This window comes from Otolemur garnettii, unplaced genomic scaffold, assembly GCF_000181295.1.
Source record: "Otolemur garnettii isolate 467f Iridium unplaced genomic scaffold, OtoGar3 scaffold00100, whole genome shotgun sequence".
Classification (NCBI taxonomy): Eukaryota; Metazoa; Chordata; class Mammalia; order Primates; family Galagidae; genus Otolemur; species Otolemur garnettii.
In genome coordinates this window covers 5,038,841-5,056,587 of record NW_003852495.1, presented here as the reverse complement: position 1 = coordinate 5,056,587, position 17,747 = coordinate 5,038,841, and the positions used below count along the sequence as shown (strand labels likewise).

Genomic DNA, 17,747 nt, shown 5'->3' with positions numbered 1-17,747 from the left:
TCCATGTGGACTTGGGCCTCACAGGCTCATCGCAGATCTGGAAAGGCCCATCACAGGCACCCAGCAGGCCACAGAAGGCCAGTGATTGGTACCGACCCTCCCTGTCATGGGGGCACAGAGAGGCAGAGCTGTTATAGAACAGCTGGCTGGGGAGCCCAGGTCTTTCCAGCTGAGGGTGAAGACCTCTGGGTCTGGCAGGAGGCAGCTACCAAGAGCCCGAAATCATCCTGGGAGATCCACGTTGAAGTTCCCACCCTGGCTGCAGAGGGCACTGAGTAGGTCTCAGGTACCATGACAGGAGCATGGTGGCACCAGTCACAGGAAACCAGGAGGCTGGCGTGGGTCTGTAGCACTGCCCAGGAATGCTGAAGTAGATGAGCACATGGCTGCTGGTCAGGTGTGGGGACAGGTGGGCCTGGGTCCCCATTAACCTGCAAACACAGATGGGCCATGTCCATATTAGACACCCCCAAACAGACTGGTGATGCCCTCAGAACCTTTCAGGGGGCTGTGTCCTATGAGGCCCTCCAGTGTGTGACCCTGGCCCCCGGGACCTCTGAGTCTGAGCCTACCTTTCTGGTGCCAGGTCCCAGCCCCCGCCCATGCTCACTTGCACCCTCCTGAGAGTCTGTGCCTCTGTCAACACCTTCACCCTGTGGACATCTGCCTCAGCCTGCTGAGCTCCGGTCATGCTGGCCGTGGGCTCGGGTGCTCACTGTCTACCCACACAGTGAGAGCCGGCGCCCCTCAGCCAGCTCCACAGGTATGGCTCAGAGCATTGCAGCAGGACCCGAAGCTGTGACGGTTACACCAGCAAAAGTGGTCATGGGTGTTGCAGACTCCACAGTCCCTGTACGGGAGGCCCACTGTCCCATCCCCATAGGCCTGAGTGGCTGCCCAGCCTTGATGCGCTCACACAGCTCACAGCAGTTGGGGCGCAGCTCCTGAGTCCCCAGGGGTGGGACATGGCCCTGCTGGGGGGATCCACAGAAGGCCAGGTACATGCAAGCTCCCCCACTGAGCAGGTGGCCAGCATCACACACGCTGTCCTCACCCCAGAGGCTGTGCAGTCAAGGGGCAGCTCCTGCTGTGGGCAGCTGGCCTTGCAGATGTCAGCACGTGTCTCCTGGGAGCTGTTTTGAGGCAGGATAGTTCAGAAGTAAAAACAGAAAGCAATAGAGAAATCTTGAAAGAAATTAGCATTTGACTCAAGACATCCCCTCCCCCCAGGGCAGGCTCTGATCTCTCCCAGCTCTGGAGTTGTATTTTCTTCAGCACTGCCCACAGTCAGGGCTGGATTGTGTCCTCTCAGACTCCAGTGCAGGGTCAGACACTTCGGTGCAGTCACAGCCTGTGCAACTTCATACAATGGTCTTACACTCAACTCCCAGCCATCTCTTTGCTACCTCACTCCAGGTCACCACAGAGACCAGGACGGTGCCAGGTGCCCACAGGGATGTCAATGGCTTGACAGGTTCAGGGAAATGTGGCCAGCTCTTCACAGGCTTTTGCCCCACGGGGTCTCCAAGCAACAGGCAGTGTCTGGGGGGGATGCATGAGAGTGGGTTTTGATAATGGGATGAATCATAGCCTGTTGGAATGTGGGGAGAGGATCTGGTTCCAAAAGGCAGATGGGGGCCAGGCGCAGTGGCTCACATCTATAATCCCAGCACTCTGGGAGGCCAAGGTGTGTGGATTACCTGAGCTCAGGAGTTCAAGACCAGCCTGAGCAAGAACGAGACCTCATCTCTGTTAAAAATAGAAAAACTAGCCAGGTATTGTGGTGGGTGCCTATAGTCCCAGCTACACGGGAGGCTGAGGCGAGAGAATCGCTTAAGCCCAAAAGTTTAAGGTTGCTGTGACCTGTGACCATGGCACTCTACTGAGGGCGACAAAGTGAGACTCTGTCTCCAAAACAAAACAAAACAAAAAGGCACATGGGTGGTGCAGACTCTGACCAGTGGTCACACCTGAATGAGCGTCAGAATCTCCATAAGGGCAGGGCATGGGCGGAAACACAGATGGCAGGGCCACACCTGGAGTGGTGGTCTTAGGTGGGGCTGGGTGTGATCCAAGAATTTGCATTTCAGACAGGTTCTCAGGTGATATTAATGTTCCTGAGACAGGAGAGCTTCGAAAACCGCATATGGCGGGAGATGCCGGAAGAATACTCATAGGTCTCAGCCAGGGGAGTGCACAGACCAGTGTCACCATGGCAGCCTGGAAGGTGGGGTGGGGGGAGACAGAGGGCCAGTTCCTGCTTGTGGAACAGGGAGCAAGGTCGGGTCATAGGCTGAGGGTGAGGCTGGAGGGGGAGGTTTTATCTGAGGAGGGCCAAACTCCTGGGTAGAGGGCCATGGCATTATAGCTCACAGCAACCTGAAACGCTTGGGCTCAAGTGATCTTCTTGTCTCAGCCTCCCAAGTAAGTAGGACTACAGGCACCCACCACAAGCCTCTCCTCTGAGGGCAGAGGAGAAGAAAGTGTGAACAGGTCATCAGAGAGAGGGGGCAGGGGAGGATACTGAGGAGGTGGAAAGATGGCCCTTCAAGTTCAAGGTCACGTTCAGGGGTAAATGCAAGTAGAGCGGTGGCCTCCTGAAGTAGGTTCTCCTGTTGAGGGTTGAGGTGGGGAACAGCACAGGAGGTAAAGGTGGAGATAAGCAGGGCTTGGAGAGGGAGCCTGGAACCAGGGAAGGGAACAGGGAAAGCAGTAGGGCCTGGAAGCTGAGGAACTAGACGGTAGGAGTCAGACCCTGGGCTGTGTAACAGGAAGGTGCAGGTGGGGGGAGGTGACAGGACACGCAAGGCTGTGTTGGTGGGCAATGCAAGGTCTGCAGCAAGGACAAGACCCTGGGAGGCTCCAGCCACCTGTGACCATCCATTGGCCTCAGTGAGTCCATCAGATGGCTTACCATCTGCCCGCCATTTGTCATACTGGCCTCCTGCCTTCTGTCTCACCACCTGCCCCAGTCATCCCCATGTGATTCCGTCTCATTTCCCATTGCCCTGTTGCTGTCCATCCACCCAACCATCCTATCCTTTCTTCCTGCCCATCTGTCTGCGGTCAGTCTTCTCGTCCATCTCTCCCCCACCATTCTTTTTGTGTGTTTATCTGTCTGTCTGTCCATCTGACATTTGACTCTCTGTTCACCAGCCTCTGACAGTGTCTGGGACTAGTGGCTTGTCCTATGTGCCTGTCTTCTGTGGCTGTCCCTGGCTCCATCCAGCCTCATTCACCAGCATGTGTCCTCACCTCCTGGCTATGGACCACCCACCAGCTGTACCAGGAGCTCTGTCATCGGGGCTCCCCTGCCCAGCTGCACCTCCACAAGGACACCAGGAAGCAGGGCCAGGTTGAGGGGCAAGGCTAGAGCCGCAGCTGCCATCCTGAAAGTGCACACAGATGACTCTGGGGAGGCAGCAGGGGTGGCCACCAGGGGCCCAGCAGTGCGGAAAGGGGCCTGCAGGTGTCCACTGCTGCCCTACCTCGCAGCCCTCTGGCCAGCAGCGCACCTGGCCTCCCTGCCTACAGTGCACTGGTGGCTGTAGGCCCTGCTGTTTGAGAAGGAGGCACCAAGGGGCAAGACCTGGGCTGGGAGAGAGTAGGGCCACGGTGGGGGTATCTGGGCTGGAGCTTGAACTCCTGATCCTGAGGAAGGAGAAGACTGGGGCTCCTGACTCCCAGGGCTAAGGATGGAATGACCTGGGGACCTGGACTCCTTGGTCCTGGAGGGGGAGAGGCTAGGCCCTGGGCTCCTGGGCAATGTGGGCTTGGACCTGGGTACACGCAGGTCTGGGGTAGGGTCCCCACTCCTCACCACAAAGGTGTTAGTGGGAAAGGCCCAGCACCCTGGGGACATCCATACTGCTGTGTCTTCCACGTGCAGAATGTCAGGGGTCTCAGAGCCAGGGATGGGGAAGAAGTGCCTGTGCCCCAGCTGCTGAAGCCCGCCGAGGGCGTGACTCAGCACGGGGTCAGCCTAGCCATTTCCTCACCCTGCCTGAGGATTCTGGGCAGCCTCTGTTGGTTCCCCACCCATCTGGGTGGCAATGGCCCATAAGGCCATTGTAGGGGTTCCCACTGTTGACCACACTGCAGAAAAAGAGTGCCCAGGAAGTGTCCCTGCCCATGGCCAGTTCACCTGCAGAGGTGAGTGCAGGGAGCCGGCCTGCCCCTCTTCTTCTGCCTGTCTCTCCCTCTCCCCTTTTCTTTTTGCCTATGATTGTCTGACTCCCTCTTGTCCACTCTCCCTCCCCAGCTGTGTCTCTCCCTCTCTTTCAGTCAAACATTCTCTCTCCCCCCACACCTTCCCATCTCTCTCCCCCTGTTTCTATCTCTCCTCCTTTCCCTCTGGCTCTGTCTCCATAGTGTCTCCTGCTCAGCCAGGAATCAGAGCGTTTCTTCCCAGGGGCTGGGCCAGAGAACCTCCATCTGCCTGGTCCTTCCCCAACCCCTCCTTTCTCACCTGGGGACCAAGGGCACTTATACAAGGGGACTCCATCCCGGGTTGCCACAAGCAGGACGTGACCAGTGGGAGGCACATGGGGGAAGGCCCAGGCCAGGTCTTGCTCTGCCCACCACAGCAGCTCTGCCTGGTGGCTCTGCGGGCACCACCCCTGGCCCTCTGTCAATGGGGGCCCATCAGCCCAGAATGGAGCCACAAAAGCCTGGCCCAGTGGCAGGGGAAATGCCTCAGGTGTGCAAAGGGCCACAGGCTCATACAAGGACACCTAGCTCCCTGGTGCAGAACTCAGAGAGTTGGGCAGGGATGAGATAGGCAGGGAGTAACATCAGGTCAGAGGCAGGAGGACAGAGGATAGAGGGCAAAAGTGGGCTGGGGAGGAGAGAGCCTGAGCACTGTATGATCACAGCCCAGGCATTCACACAGGCCCTGGTTTGCAGGCTCCCTCCCACCCCACCTAGACTGAGCAGGGCCCTCATCTTCATCCTCCCCGCCTCTCCCCCACACTCTCAGTGTCTGGAGACACATGTTTCCCAGGGACACAGTGTCCAAGCATGGCCAGTGTTGATGGGATTTCTTTCTGCAGTGGGCCCTTGGTCTCCAAGAATGAACCCATGGACCACAGATTAGTGATTAAGACAGAATAGAGACTCGGCGCCTGTGGCTCAAGTGGCTAAGGCACCAGCCACATACACCTAAGGTGGCGGGTTCAAATCCAGCCTGGGCCCGCCAAAACAACAATGACGGCTGCAACCAAAAAATAGCTGGGTGCTGTTGCGGGCGCCTGTGGTCCCAGCTACTTGGGAGGCTGAGGCAGGAGACTCGCTTGAGCCCAGGAGTTGGAGGTTACTGTGAGCGTGATGCCACGGCACTCTACCCAGGGGGATAGCTTGAGGCTCTGTCTCCAAAAAAAAAAAAAAAATAGAAAGGAATACAGAAGGAATAAAAAGCATCAGAGCTTCTAGCAGAGGGAAAGACCCAAGTGGGAAGTCTCATGGCAGTGTTTTTTCTAGAGCAGTGGTTCTCAGCCTTTCTAATGCCGCAGTGTATTTTCATTGTTAAAAAGGGGTCGGGACCCACAGGTTGAAAATTAAACTTGTCCAAGGGCTTGGCAGATGGGCAGATGGAAAACACCTTTTCAATGTTGTACTAACAGATGAATGTAGTCCCTCCAGCTCAGGGCAAAACAGGCAGGCTGCCCACTTTAGAAGAGGCCCAGCTTACATGAAATTGCCTACGCCTAGGAAACTGGGGTCCCTGTCCCTGAATGGGGGAACCTTGTATCACCAGCAGAGAAGGGCTGTGAATGGGGCTCAGCACCTTTTCCCAAGATGTTCTAGTTACAGGTCCTGGCCCCAGCTTTGCCCCTCAGATGCGGCACCTGGGACAGATTCCGCAGCCCTTTTGTAGGCTGCCAAACCTACAGTCCCTTCCTCCCGGCTCATGCGAGTGTTTCCCAAAATGTGGCCCCTGGGCTGCCAGCAAAGAAATTCCAGGAGAGTACAGGAGGGCAATGAGGTAGCATTTGTTACTATTTTACCAGTATTTGTTTAGTTAATATTTTAAGTTTATATCAAAAAGCACATTTGTCCTCCATTATCACACAAAACCCATTTTCATAAATATTACTGTTAAAGTCAAGGCTAAGTGGAAAAATGAAAAAGACAAAAAGAAAGAGAAGGGGGGGAAACGATTTAAATAAACGGCACAACAGTACCAGTAGTATTGGTCCATGGTCTCTTCCCCACGGAGCTCAATAAGGGCAGGAGTTTATGTCTGTTTTGTTCCCTGCTGTGTCTCTAGTACCTGGAACAGTGTGTGGCACATAATAGGTGCTTAATAAATATTAGTTGAATGAATGAATAGCAAAAATGAAGACAGTCACCTTCAAATGTCTAAATTTAGGGAGATACTGAAGTAATAACATTGCAAAGCTCTCAGTATAGTACCTGGCACATAGGAAGTGCTCAAAAACCACTCACAGGTGCATTTGTTAACATAAAAATTACTATTACTTAGAAATGCAACAAACAGGCATTGTGCCCAAAGGCTAACTAGCTGTGTTAAAATCGAGATTTGCCCAAAGCTGAATATCACTATCTTAAGATGAACTCTTTGACATGTAAGAACAAATCTGAAAGCATACTACAAAGCTATTAGTGTCACAATCTTATTATCCATAATTTCAGCAGGCAAACCTTTCAGGCTGAACGCTTTAGTGAGGGATTATTGCTCTACTTTGTCAGCTTCTAACTGGCTTCTACAGTCTCTGAGCTCTGACGGCAGTTTTTAGACATGGCTCTTAATTTTTTGATCTACCTCTCACCAAGCAGTGGGGTCTCTGTCTCCTCCCCTAGAGTGTGGACAGATTTGAGAATGCTTCAGCTAACACAGCAGAAATGAGGCTGGGAGGCCAAGGCAGGTGGATTGCCTGAGCTCACAGGTTTGAGACTAGCCTGAGCAAGAGCAAGACCTCATCTCTAAAAACAGCTGGACATTGTGGCGGGCGCCTGTAGTCCCAGCTACTTGGGAGGCTGAGACAAAAGAATTGCTTGAGCCCAAGAGTGAGGTTGCTGTGAGCTATGATGCCACAGCACTCTATCAAGGGTGACAAAGTGAGACTCAGTCTCAAAAAAAAAAAAAAAAGGAAATGAGAATGGGGTGTAAAAAGCGATGCCTGCTGGAATGCTACTCTGGAGCCTTGGGCCAGTACATGAGAAGTGCAAATGTCCTGGAGCAGCCATGTTGGGAGGAAGCCCAAGTCAGTTGGCCATTGAGTCAGGAGTCCCCGTTGAGCCCAGCTTTTGAGCCACCTCAGCCCAGATACCGGACTTATAAGAAACTTCCTTATTCCAGTCCCTATTTGCCAGTAGTGTTTTCTAGCTGAGGAACTGGATATCAAGGAGCAGAGACAAGCTGTCCTTGCTGTTTTGTATGCAACTTTCTAAGACAAAGAATCCAAAAGTATAATGAATGGTTGTTACTATACTCCCCAAGGTTGGGGGGGTTTGTTACACAGCAATAGAGCTAAAACAGCGGCTCGCTTAATAAGCGCAGTATTGGAATAGCTTTACTTTTTATGCAGAAACTAAAATCCATCTCCCTACTTATACCGCTATTTGAACATTCACAGCTATTACTTCTGAATCTAAAACGAGCAGCCTTCCCAATCCTTGTTAATCATGGCGGTGATTTTAAGTGTAGAATCACTATTATGGAAGAGTAACTGTACATTTCTACTGAAACTCGGCTGGGAGCGTGCCAACCTGTAAACCACATATGGAGCGCTCCATTCTAAGTAACATCCAGAAGGCTTTTCTATATTTAAACAGGAATAGTCAGATATAAACGCTAAATATAAATGCAAAACCTCTTTGTGTTCCTAATGTGGTCACACCCATTCCATAAGATAGATCAAACATTTCTGACTCAGGGAAGCACAACCGTGACATGGAAGGAAGTATGTTAATTTTCATCTTGCTGGGTGGTGCTTGTGGCTCAGTGAGTAGGGCACCAGCCCCATATACCTAGGGTGGCAGGTTCGAACCCAGCCCTAGCCAAACTGCAACAACAACAAAAAAATAGAGAATAATTTTCAGCCTTTCTGAAGACCAAGACCCTGGTGAAACCTCAGAGCAACCTTGTGGTCGTTAGTATTATTTTTCTCTATAATATCTTCCTGGATCCTTGGGGTGAGTTGGGGTGAGTGGCAAAGTTGGTGGCCACAGGAGGAAAAACTGAGGCTCACTGACTCTTGGCATATAAAGGAAACGAGGGAAAGGCTGTTGAGTGAATCGTAATGTCTCCAACCCCTCCTGCTCCCCCTCCTGCTCCAGGGCAGGCGGAACTCGGGATGCCCCACTGGTTTTTATTTTCCTAGCAGACTGCCTATTGACTTTTGATGCCCTCATTTCCATCAGATCTGCTCAGGTCCCCCAGGGTAGGGCCATGCCCTCTTCGGTACCCGCTGCTTAGACATACCCCCTCCCTGCCAGGGTTAACTGTGTCCCATCAAACCCTCCGGGACATAGTCACATCTGTTCAGAACCCCGGGTGGACCATGTCCTCTCAGAGTCCCGGGACTTCATAACACATACATTACAACACTTCTCAGCTAACAATTACAAAGAACATTTACAATCACCCTGTGTAACTCAATACGTTTCGAACAGCGCGGATGTCAAGACTTGAGTGACCTCCTTCAAGGACCACACGCAGGACTTGGCAGCCCGTGCAGAGGTCTGGGGAAACTGCACTGAGGTGCTTCAAAGGACATGTGCCCCTGGGACTCCTGACCCACTGGGCTCTGCTGGGGATCAACCTTGCTAAGGGTTTGGGGATCAGGGACTGAGGACGCCTGGGGCATTTTCCAAATGCACAGTTGGTTCGTTATTCAGAGGCGCTTTCCTGGGTCTACCTACATTTTAGGAGATTCCTTGGGAGCTGACAGTTGATGGTTGACATAATTTTTACCATTTAAAATCAGGCACCTGTGAGCGCCTTTTTTTTTTTTTTTTTTAAACATAGAGCAGCTGGTTTTCAGCAGCCGGAGGCCAACATTAGGCAGGAAACACCTTAATTTCTCCTCGTGTCGGGGCAGTAGTGCCCCCTGGTGGCTCTCAGGGCTGCCCTGAAGATCCCAGATGCTCTAGGGAAGGCGGGACAGGGGCGTGTTTTCCCTCCCTAGATGCTGGGATCCACCCCTGGCCCAGATGGAGGAAGGTGTGGGAGGTTCTCAGGCTGTGCTCGCAGGGCTTGGCACCCCAGTCTCCATGCTCCAGGGCCCTGTTTTCTGTGTTGGCCAAAGGTAGACCGACCTGTCTTTTTTGCGCTCCAGGCCTCTATTTTCACTTTTTATGGTACCATCACTCAACTTTCCTTTGGGAAATCTCTGATGTGCAGCTCACGCAGTTCTTAGACCTATCCCCCCACCCACACAGTGTACATCAGGTGCAGTGATTGGATGAGGGATGAGCACATGACCCAAATCTGTCCAATGAGAGCCTGGCCTGGGACTTTTTTTTTTCTGCAGCTATTGGGGAAGAGGCAGCCCCTTTCCACTGGGGCTAAGCTGGTTCATGGCATATAAGCCTGGCGTTTACGTGGAATGGGGCATCTCTGTCTCTGGTTGCAGGTTGGCACAAAGTAAAGCATATTTGAGAGAGCAGCTAGATCCAGCAGTACCCGAAGCCAGCAAGCTCCACCACATTTCCAGTTATGTGAACTGGTTAAAATCTTCTCTCAAAGGTCAGTGGGAATTTGGGGAGCTTGTACTCCCCATCTGATTTGTTCCAGGCCCTAATTCCTGTCTCCCCTCCACAAAAAATATCCTCACTGCTGCTATGTTTGCAAGCTCAGAGTCCACATTAATCAAAACCATTTTTTATTATTTAAAGAGCATCCTGTCACCAGGGACACCTAGATGGGAGTCCCAGATGGCAGAATAATATTTACATGGGGGTTGAGAGGGTGAGGCTCAGGTGGTCCCAGGCGAGTGGGCCCACCACTGTGGAAGAGAGGACCCTAGAGGGTATCCTTGGACCTGTGGGCTGGGCCCAAGAAGAAAAATGTTCCATCCTAGGCCCAGCATGAATACCACATATGGGGCTGGAGCCACCTAGATGAACTCGGACCCTGGAGATGAACGCAGCGAGGAAAAGTCACAGGTCAGAGCTGGGTCACCATGCCGCTGGCTTCGGAGTGAGTCTGGGGAAAGATAACTGGGGGCTTCTGAGGTCTGAGAGGCCTCCCCCCAAGTCCCACAACTTCCTTCCCCTCCTTGGAAGTCCTCTGAAGTCCGTCTGTTCCCTGGGGGTCTCTCTTCTGGGCCTGAGCTTGAGTTTCCTGAAAAATCTTTGCCTCCCTCTTTTCCCATCAGTGTCCCAAGTGTTCCCAGCCCTGGCTTCCACCTGGGCCCAACTTTCACCTTTATGGCCTGGAAGATCCACTCCCGGAAGTCACTGACTTTGGTGTAGACTCCTGGCTTGTGAGCCAGGGCACAACCAGTGCCCCAGCTCACGATGCCACACAGCCGCCAACGTGACGTCCGAGAAATGCTGTCCTCACACACGAAGGGACCCCCACTGTCACCCTGGAAGGGGAAGCAAAGGCCTGGCTAGAGGCCCAAACAGCTGGCCAGGAGGCCCTCTCCGATGGTCACGGGCTGTGACCTCAGAGACCCCTGGCCCTGAGAGAGGGAGCCCCACCTCCCACTGCCCTGTGTCTCTATCCCTGAACTGGCAGCGGCCGGGGCCACCCCCACACTGTCCCTCACCTGGCAGGCATCGATGCCACCCTCAGCATAGCCGGCACAGAACATCTTGGGCTTGATCTGGTTCCCGTAGAAGTCAGGACCATTGCAGACATCATTGCTGATTATGGGGACTCGGGCCTCTTGGAGTACCCCAGCCTGTTGGCCTGGTGGTGTGCAGGCAAGGCTGGCCAGAGCTGGGGAACTTGTACACCCCTCCACCTTCCTGATGCCTATCCCATGCCCCTCAGCGTCCCTCTACCCCAGGGCTAAGAGCCATCCAACCAGCCAGACAGCACTTCTCAGCTCAGCTCAGAGTCTCCCTAATGATGGCAGAGGACAGGACTCACCGTAGTACTGCGTGTTGCCCCAGCCTGTCACAGTACAGATCTTGCCATCCACCAGGGCCTGGCCAGCAGCCGGCAGGCACACGGGCTGGATGTATTCTGTGAGAGAGACCATGTTGGTCTAGCCCCCACTGGCCAGCCCCACCTGGTACAAACTGCTGCCCAGCGGCCTCCCCGTACTCTTGGCATACACTGTTCTCTATCTTTTTATAATAACTACAACAGAAGGTGTCAGTTATTGAGAGCTCACTGTGTGCTAGGCACTTTCCTGCAGCATTCCCTTTAATCTTCCACCAGCCCAGGAAGGTAGGATCTACTATTATTGCATTTTACAGAAGGAGAAATAAAGCCAAGGCACTTGCCCAAAGTTTCATAATGATTTGATGGCAGAGGCAGAATTTTAACCCAATTTAGCCTAAGTCTCATTGTTTCATGGGGCTACCCCCAGCCTAAAGTCTACCTTGGTGAGAAACAGAAAAAGATACCCTCATCTTGAGACTCTCAACTTCCACCTGTCAGAAAGTCATAATAAATACAGAGCTACCCTGAGAATGGCACCCCTGAAATATGGTCCCCTTGTGCAGTGCACAACCCATGCAACAGTCCTGGCAGCCCTGACTGCTGCCCAGCTGGTGACTTCACCTGCCTGAGTCTCAGAGTCAACTGTTGAATGGAAATAGTAATAATTCCTGCCCAGAGGCTACAGTGAGAAACGGGTGAATCATAGAGTAGCAGGCCTGGCAAATAAGAAGTGCTCATGAAACTGGCAATGGGAATGACAACAGCAGTCACTGCTAACATTTACCAAGTGTTCGTGATGTGCTGGCAGCTCTCTGAGCTCTTGTATTCACCCTTTTAATCACCTCAACAACCCTAGGAAGTCATTTTACAGATAAGGGAAACTGGAGCTCAGTGAGGTGAAGCCACATGCCCAAAGTCACACAGCTGGCAAGTTCTGACTCTAAAGCCCAGGCCCCCATACCCTCGCCCCTCAGCCACATGTCTCAAACTCCAGCCACTCCCACCCGCCCACCCACCTGTGTCCTCACCCATCCACACATCCTTGCTTCAATATTTTTAACACCCCTGACTCTTTTCACTAAGGAGATAGGTTTTCTTTCAAAGAAAAACACACATCACTCCCTTTAATCAGAAACCAGTACCACAGATCTTGAAAAAAGAGAATAATCATAAAATAAAATATAATGCAAAATCCCAAGTGGTCCTGAGGTCTCTGGCAGCACAGCCTGCATTTCACAAAGCACAGGTGCCAGTGCCCGTTGGACTGGGCTCGAGTCTTTGCCACTTACTAGCTGTGGGAAGTTGGGGTGCTACTTGCCTTTGTTGTGTTGGAACCTTTCCGCATGTGGGAAAACAGGATCTTAAGAGAGCTCAGCCTCACCGGGTGTGGGGGCTCACACCTGTAATCCCAACACTATGGGAGGCTGAAGCAGGTGGATAGATTGAGCTCAGGAGTTCAAGACCAGCCTGAACAAGAGTGAGAACTGTCTCTAAAAACTAGCTGGGCATTGTGGCAGGCACCTATCTGTAGTCCCAACTACTTGGGAGGCTGAGGCAGGAGGATCACTTGAGCCCAAGAGTTTGAGGTTGCTGTGAGCTGTGAGTTTGAGGTTGCTGTGCCATGGCACGCTACTCAGGGTGACAGAGTGAGACTCTCAAAAATAAAAAGGGAGAGCTCACCCTCACCAGGGTGGCCAGGGTGGCTGTGAGAACTAAACTACTATCTCTGAGATACTCAGAACAGTGCCAGGCACACAGAGGGCAGGGAACAAGAGCTGGTGTGCGTCATTATTACTGCATGGTCTTATTTTATTGTGTTATGTACATCATCATCATCATTATTATTATTGTTTTTTTTTTTTTTGTCCGGGGCTGGGTTTGAACCCCCCACCTCTGGCATATGGGGTCGGCACCTTACTCCTTGAGCCACAGGCACTGCCCATTATTATTATTGTTGCTGTTATTACAGTATGGCTTGCTAAAAGCTGGAGCCTGAGGCTACTCGTAACCCAAAAGGGAGGTGAGCGCATTGCACAGGTGTTAAGGACACCTTGGCACCCAACCGCGTCTAAGAGACCAAAGAAATGCTCGAGACTGTGCAGAGGGAATAACTCCTAGCTTCCCTTCTACTCGATTCATTCATGTGTCTTTTAACTTTTTCCTTTCATTGAATTTTTTTGGCTAACACTTCTATTGTACTGTCATTTACACACTATACAATTCACTCCAAGGGTACAGGTCAATGGCTCTTTATATATTCTGATATGTGTGACCATCGCCACAATCAATTCAGAGCAGTGCACCACCCCCAAAAGAAGCCTTTACTGACCACCCCTCAACCTCAACTTCCCCATCCCCATGCAACCCCCACCTCCACCACCCTCCCCACTAACCACTAATCTGCTTTCTGTTTTAATGGATTTGCCTAATGTGGACACCTCATGGTAACAGAGTCCTACAGCTTGTGGTCTTTGGGGTCTGGTTTCTTTTACTTAGCGCAAAATTTTAAGGTTCGTCCACGCTGTAGTATAAATCAGTACCTCCTTTCTTTTTAAGGTCAAATATTATTCCATTATAAGCATAAGCCACGTTTTCTTTCTCCATCTGTAAGATGATATGCTCTTGGGTTGTGCATGTTTGGGGGGATGTTTCTACCTTTCGGTTATTATGAACAAGTTTTTGTGTGAACAGATGTCTCCTTTCTCTTGGGTGTGTACCTAGGAGTGGAATTGTTGTATTACATAGTTTATTCACAGTTAATGCCCAGTTTGTGTTCCTCTTGGTTACTCCTCTTATCCACATGAATCACAAGTTTATTCTCCTATGCCCCTGCCCTCTCCTCTGTCCTCCCTTCTGGCTTTTGTCTGTAACCCAAGGTGCAGCTCCCAGACTCACCTGTGAGGGGCAGGGGGCTGGAGAGGTGGACCAGGGCGATGTCATTGCTATTCTCCTCGCTGCTGGGGTCTCGAAAGGGCAGATATCCCCCATGGTAGACCACTGCTTGCACGCCCAGCTGCAGACCATGGGGGGAGGCCTGGGCCACAGCCCCAGCAAACACTCGCCACCGTGACAGGACCCGGTTCCGCCTACCAGGAAACAGGATGGGAGAGTGGCAGCCTGCCCGGACACAGCTCCCCCCTACTGCCCTGGCTCTCCAACATCAGCATGGGGAGGGAGGGACTCACTCAGGAAAGCAGTGGGCGGCTGTCAACACCCAGTCCCCAGACAGCAGGGACCCTCCACAGAGGTGTGCCCCATCGTAGCGAAGGCTGACTTGCCAGGGCCACCTGCCCAGACTGGTGTCCTGGCCCCCCACGATGCGATCCACGGGCAGCTTCCTGCGGCCACAGTCTGGGGGAGAGCGGACAGTCAGGGCCAGGTGGAAGGGACTGCCCAGGCCCCCAGAGCCCAGGTTTGGCCCTGCCCTGGGGAGAGTCTCAGGGGACATGGCCCACAAAGAGTGGAAGGGAGGGGTTCAAGTTTAAGAGTCTCACCTTGGCAGATGGTAGCCAAGAAATGGCCCCTGGGGCAGTCACTGAGAGGGACAGGGATGAAGACACAGAGAGAAACAAAATACAGAAACCAATTAACACAGATAAAAGGAAAACGGGGAGAGTGGGTGTGGGGTGCCTTGGGAGCAGTGGGGGTCTGTGGGGTCGTCCCCATCCGCCCCTTGCTGCCCTCCTCACCACACCGAGATGACATCCAGCAGCCTCTGAGCATGGGGCAGCCTTCCCTCATCCACGCAGAAGAAGCCCGACGTGCCGTTGGCGCCCACGGTCCTCACGTCCAGCTCAGAGTGGGCCAGTGCCCTGGGCAGGGCAAGGGTCAGGCCTGCTCCCCCCACCCCTCCCAGCCCCACCGCTCCGAGGGGCCCCAGTACCTGAGGAAGCCCATCTCCTCACAGCTGAGTCCGGCCACCCTGGCGTTGGAGCGTGAGGAGCACAGCAGCCGCCACGTCCCTTCTGTCTTGTCAAACACCGTGAGCCTTGCGTCCACTGGGCTGACCTGCACTGCAGGGCAACAGGGTGGTGGCGGGGGGTCGCCTGGGTCCCACAGCCAGCTCCAGCCTGTTCTATGGCCACGTGGCTTTAGTCTTGAATCTCAGGAGAGCCCAGCAGGGTGCTCCATCTCCCACCCACATCCGTGACTACATCTGGAACCATGATTGGATGACTCAAATCAGACCTATAACGGCACAGCCTTGGGACTTTAGGGGGCCCTGTTCTGGGATACTCTGGATACTCAGAACTCAGATACTCTGAGTATCCGCCAGGAGAACTTCTCTTTCTGCCAGGGTTCCTAAGCTGCTTGCTTCTGAGCTGTAAGTCTGGACCTGGACTGGGACATTTGGGAAAACTGTTTCAGCCAAGCTCCCAGGAAAGTACCCCATGAGACTGGATCTGGGGAGCCTGTCTTTATCCTCATACAGGGAAAAAATAAGATAACATGGAAGGAAGTTTCCTGAGGCACTCAGGCTAGAAGAACTCCCAGGACTGTTGGTTATGTGAATTAATAATCCCACCCCTTTTTTAAAACAGAGTCTCACTCTGTCACCCTGGGTAGACAGCCGTGGCATCATAGCTCACAGCAACCTCAAACTCCTGGGCTTAAGCCATCCTCCTGTCTCAGCTTCCCAAGTAGCTGGGACTACAGGTGCCTACCACAATGCCCAGCTATGTTTAAAGACAGGGTCTCAATCTACTCAGGCTGGTCTAGAATTCCTGAGCTCATATGATCTGCCTACTTCGGCCTCCCAGAGTGCTTCAATTACAGGTGTGAGCCACTGCACACAGCCAATAATTTCTCTTTTTGTTTAGCCAGTTTATTTTTTCCTTTTACCTTTTATCTCCAGCCTACAAATCCTTGACTGATACACTCTGAATGAAAGAAAGAAAAACAGAGATAGAAAAGAAAAGAAAAACTATCTTTCCTGCAGGAGTTGTCAGAGCCTTGACTATGCTAAAGCGCATAACTCTCCAAGCAGAAGATGCAGCATTCATTCATCCATTCAATAAGCAGTAACTGGACACATACTTTATGCCCAGTGTGGGGTGATGCTGGGGACACAAAGACAGCCCTGGGCTCTGTTCTCACCAAGGCAAAGTCTGGGGGGTGGGGAGACAGGCAACCAAACACATCCTTACAAACTTGTGACATGAGGCGGGGCTGAGACATGCAGGAAAGCCAGAGAGAGCTCTGGTTGTTCATGTGTGGGGGTGAGAAACGACGTCCCGCTCTGCTCCCCACACCAAGCCAGAAGAACCCTGTGAACACTGAACTCAGATCGCAGCCTTTATTTGTATTTACCAAACGCCTCCTACACGCCAGGCTCCGATTTTAGGCAATGAACAAATCAGACAAGACTCCTGCCCCCCGTGAAGCTCAAAGCCCAGTAGGCGAGATGGGTAATGAATGGGACAAACAAATAAAGTAGATCACGGGTCATATGAGAAGATGGGGCCATGGAGACAAAACTCAACAGAGAGGGGAGTGGGCTGGCGTGTGGGGTGAGGCTGCACTTTCCATAGGTGGGCAGGGAACCTTCCCTGAGAAGGTGGTAAGTGGACAAAGAGCTGAAGGAGGTGAAAAGGGGTCATGGAGGAGAAAGAAGGCCAAGGAACGTGGCTGCACAAAGGTCCCAAGGCTGGTGGGTGGGGGTGGGGGAGAAATAGCAAGGAGGCCAGAGCCGAGTAAAGGGGAAAGGTGGGAGGGAGCTCAACATTAGACTTCCTGTTACCCGCAGCGAGGTGCAACCAGGGCAGGGCTCTGACCTGATGCAGGTGTTCCCAGGCTCCCTCTGGCTGCCAGTAGGGACCAGACCCAGGAGGCAGGGACAGGAGCAGGAGAGGCTGCCCAGATGTCCAGGTAGGAGGGGATAGAGGCTGGGGTAGGGGTAGTGGAGGGGGAAAGAGTTTAGATTGTGGGGAGATTTTCTGGGGGCACTGACAGGGTTTGCTGAGAGACTGGAGTCATGTGTGAAGGAGGGTTCAAGGACAACCCAGACAAATTGAAGTGTTTGGCCTGATCCATAGGATGGAGCTGCCCCTAGCAGAGATGAGGGCAGCAGGAGACTGTGAAAATCTCAATCCTTTTCTCAGGAGCCTTTTGTATAGTTCTGAGAGCACATTCTGAAAAAAATGAATCTGGCAAAACCTTGTTTTTCTTTTTGAGACAGAGCTTCATTCTGTTACCCTGGGGAGAGTGCCTTGGTGTCATCACAGCTCACAGCAACCTCAAACTCTTGGGCTCAAGCAATCCTCTTGCCTCAGCCTCCCAAGTAGCTAGGACTACAGGCTCCAGCCACAACACCTGGTTGTTTTTCTACTTTTAGTAAAGACGGGGGTTTGCTCTTGCTCAGGCTGATCTCAAACTTCTGAGCTCAAGTGATCCATCCACCTCAGCCTCCCAGAGTGCTGGGATTGCAGGCATGAGCCACCTGGCTGGGCTGCAAAAACTCACTTTTGTATCCTCTCGGAAGGAAACTGTTGAAGCCTCAACTCCTGCTGAGCGGTCTCCCCTCAGCCTGCCAGGGCTGCTGAGGATTCCTGTGTGCCCAAAGCAAGGCAATGTGCTCTCCCTGCCCCACTGCCAACCAAGGCGATGTGCTCTCCCTGCCCCACTGCCAACCAAGGCGATGTGCTCTCCCTGCCCCACTGCCAAC

General features: G+C 52.7%; 1 protein-coding gene across 5 annotated transcripts in view; it reads right to left on the bottom strand.

The window, feature by feature from the left end:
- Positions 1 to 9,831: 9,831 nt before the first annotated feature.
- The window catches only part of HPN (hepsin), an 18,483-nt gene continuing 10,567 nt past the window's right edge, over positions 9,832 to 17,747 (bottom strand). For 4 of the 5 annotated variants that reach the window (XM_012809147.1, XM_012809148.1, XM_023516882.1 and 1 more), the window contains 8 exons: positions 14,967 to 15,096; positions 14,773 to 14,895; positions 14,578 to 14,618; positions 14,269 to 14,434; positions 13,979 to 14,169; positions 11,066 to 11,161; positions 10,740 to 10,882; positions 9,832 to 10,556 (listed from right to left, as the gene is read on the bottom strand). In XM_012809147.1, the coding sequence (XP_012664601.1) occupies positions 10,083 to 10,556; positions 10,740 to 10,882; positions 11,066 to 11,161; positions 13,979 to 14,169; positions 14,269 to 14,434; positions 14,578 to 14,618; positions 14,773 to 14,895; positions 14,967 to 15,096 (1,364 nt within the window). In that variant the 3' untranslated portion in view covers positions 9,832 to 10,082. The remainder of the gene's footprint in view (positions 10,557 to 10,739; positions 10,883 to 11,065; positions 11,162 to 13,978; positions 14,170 to 14,268; positions 14,435 to 14,577; positions 14,619 to 14,772; positions 14,896 to 14,966; positions 15,097 to 17,747) is intronic. The other variant, XM_003796098.2, reaches the window with a different exon arrangement.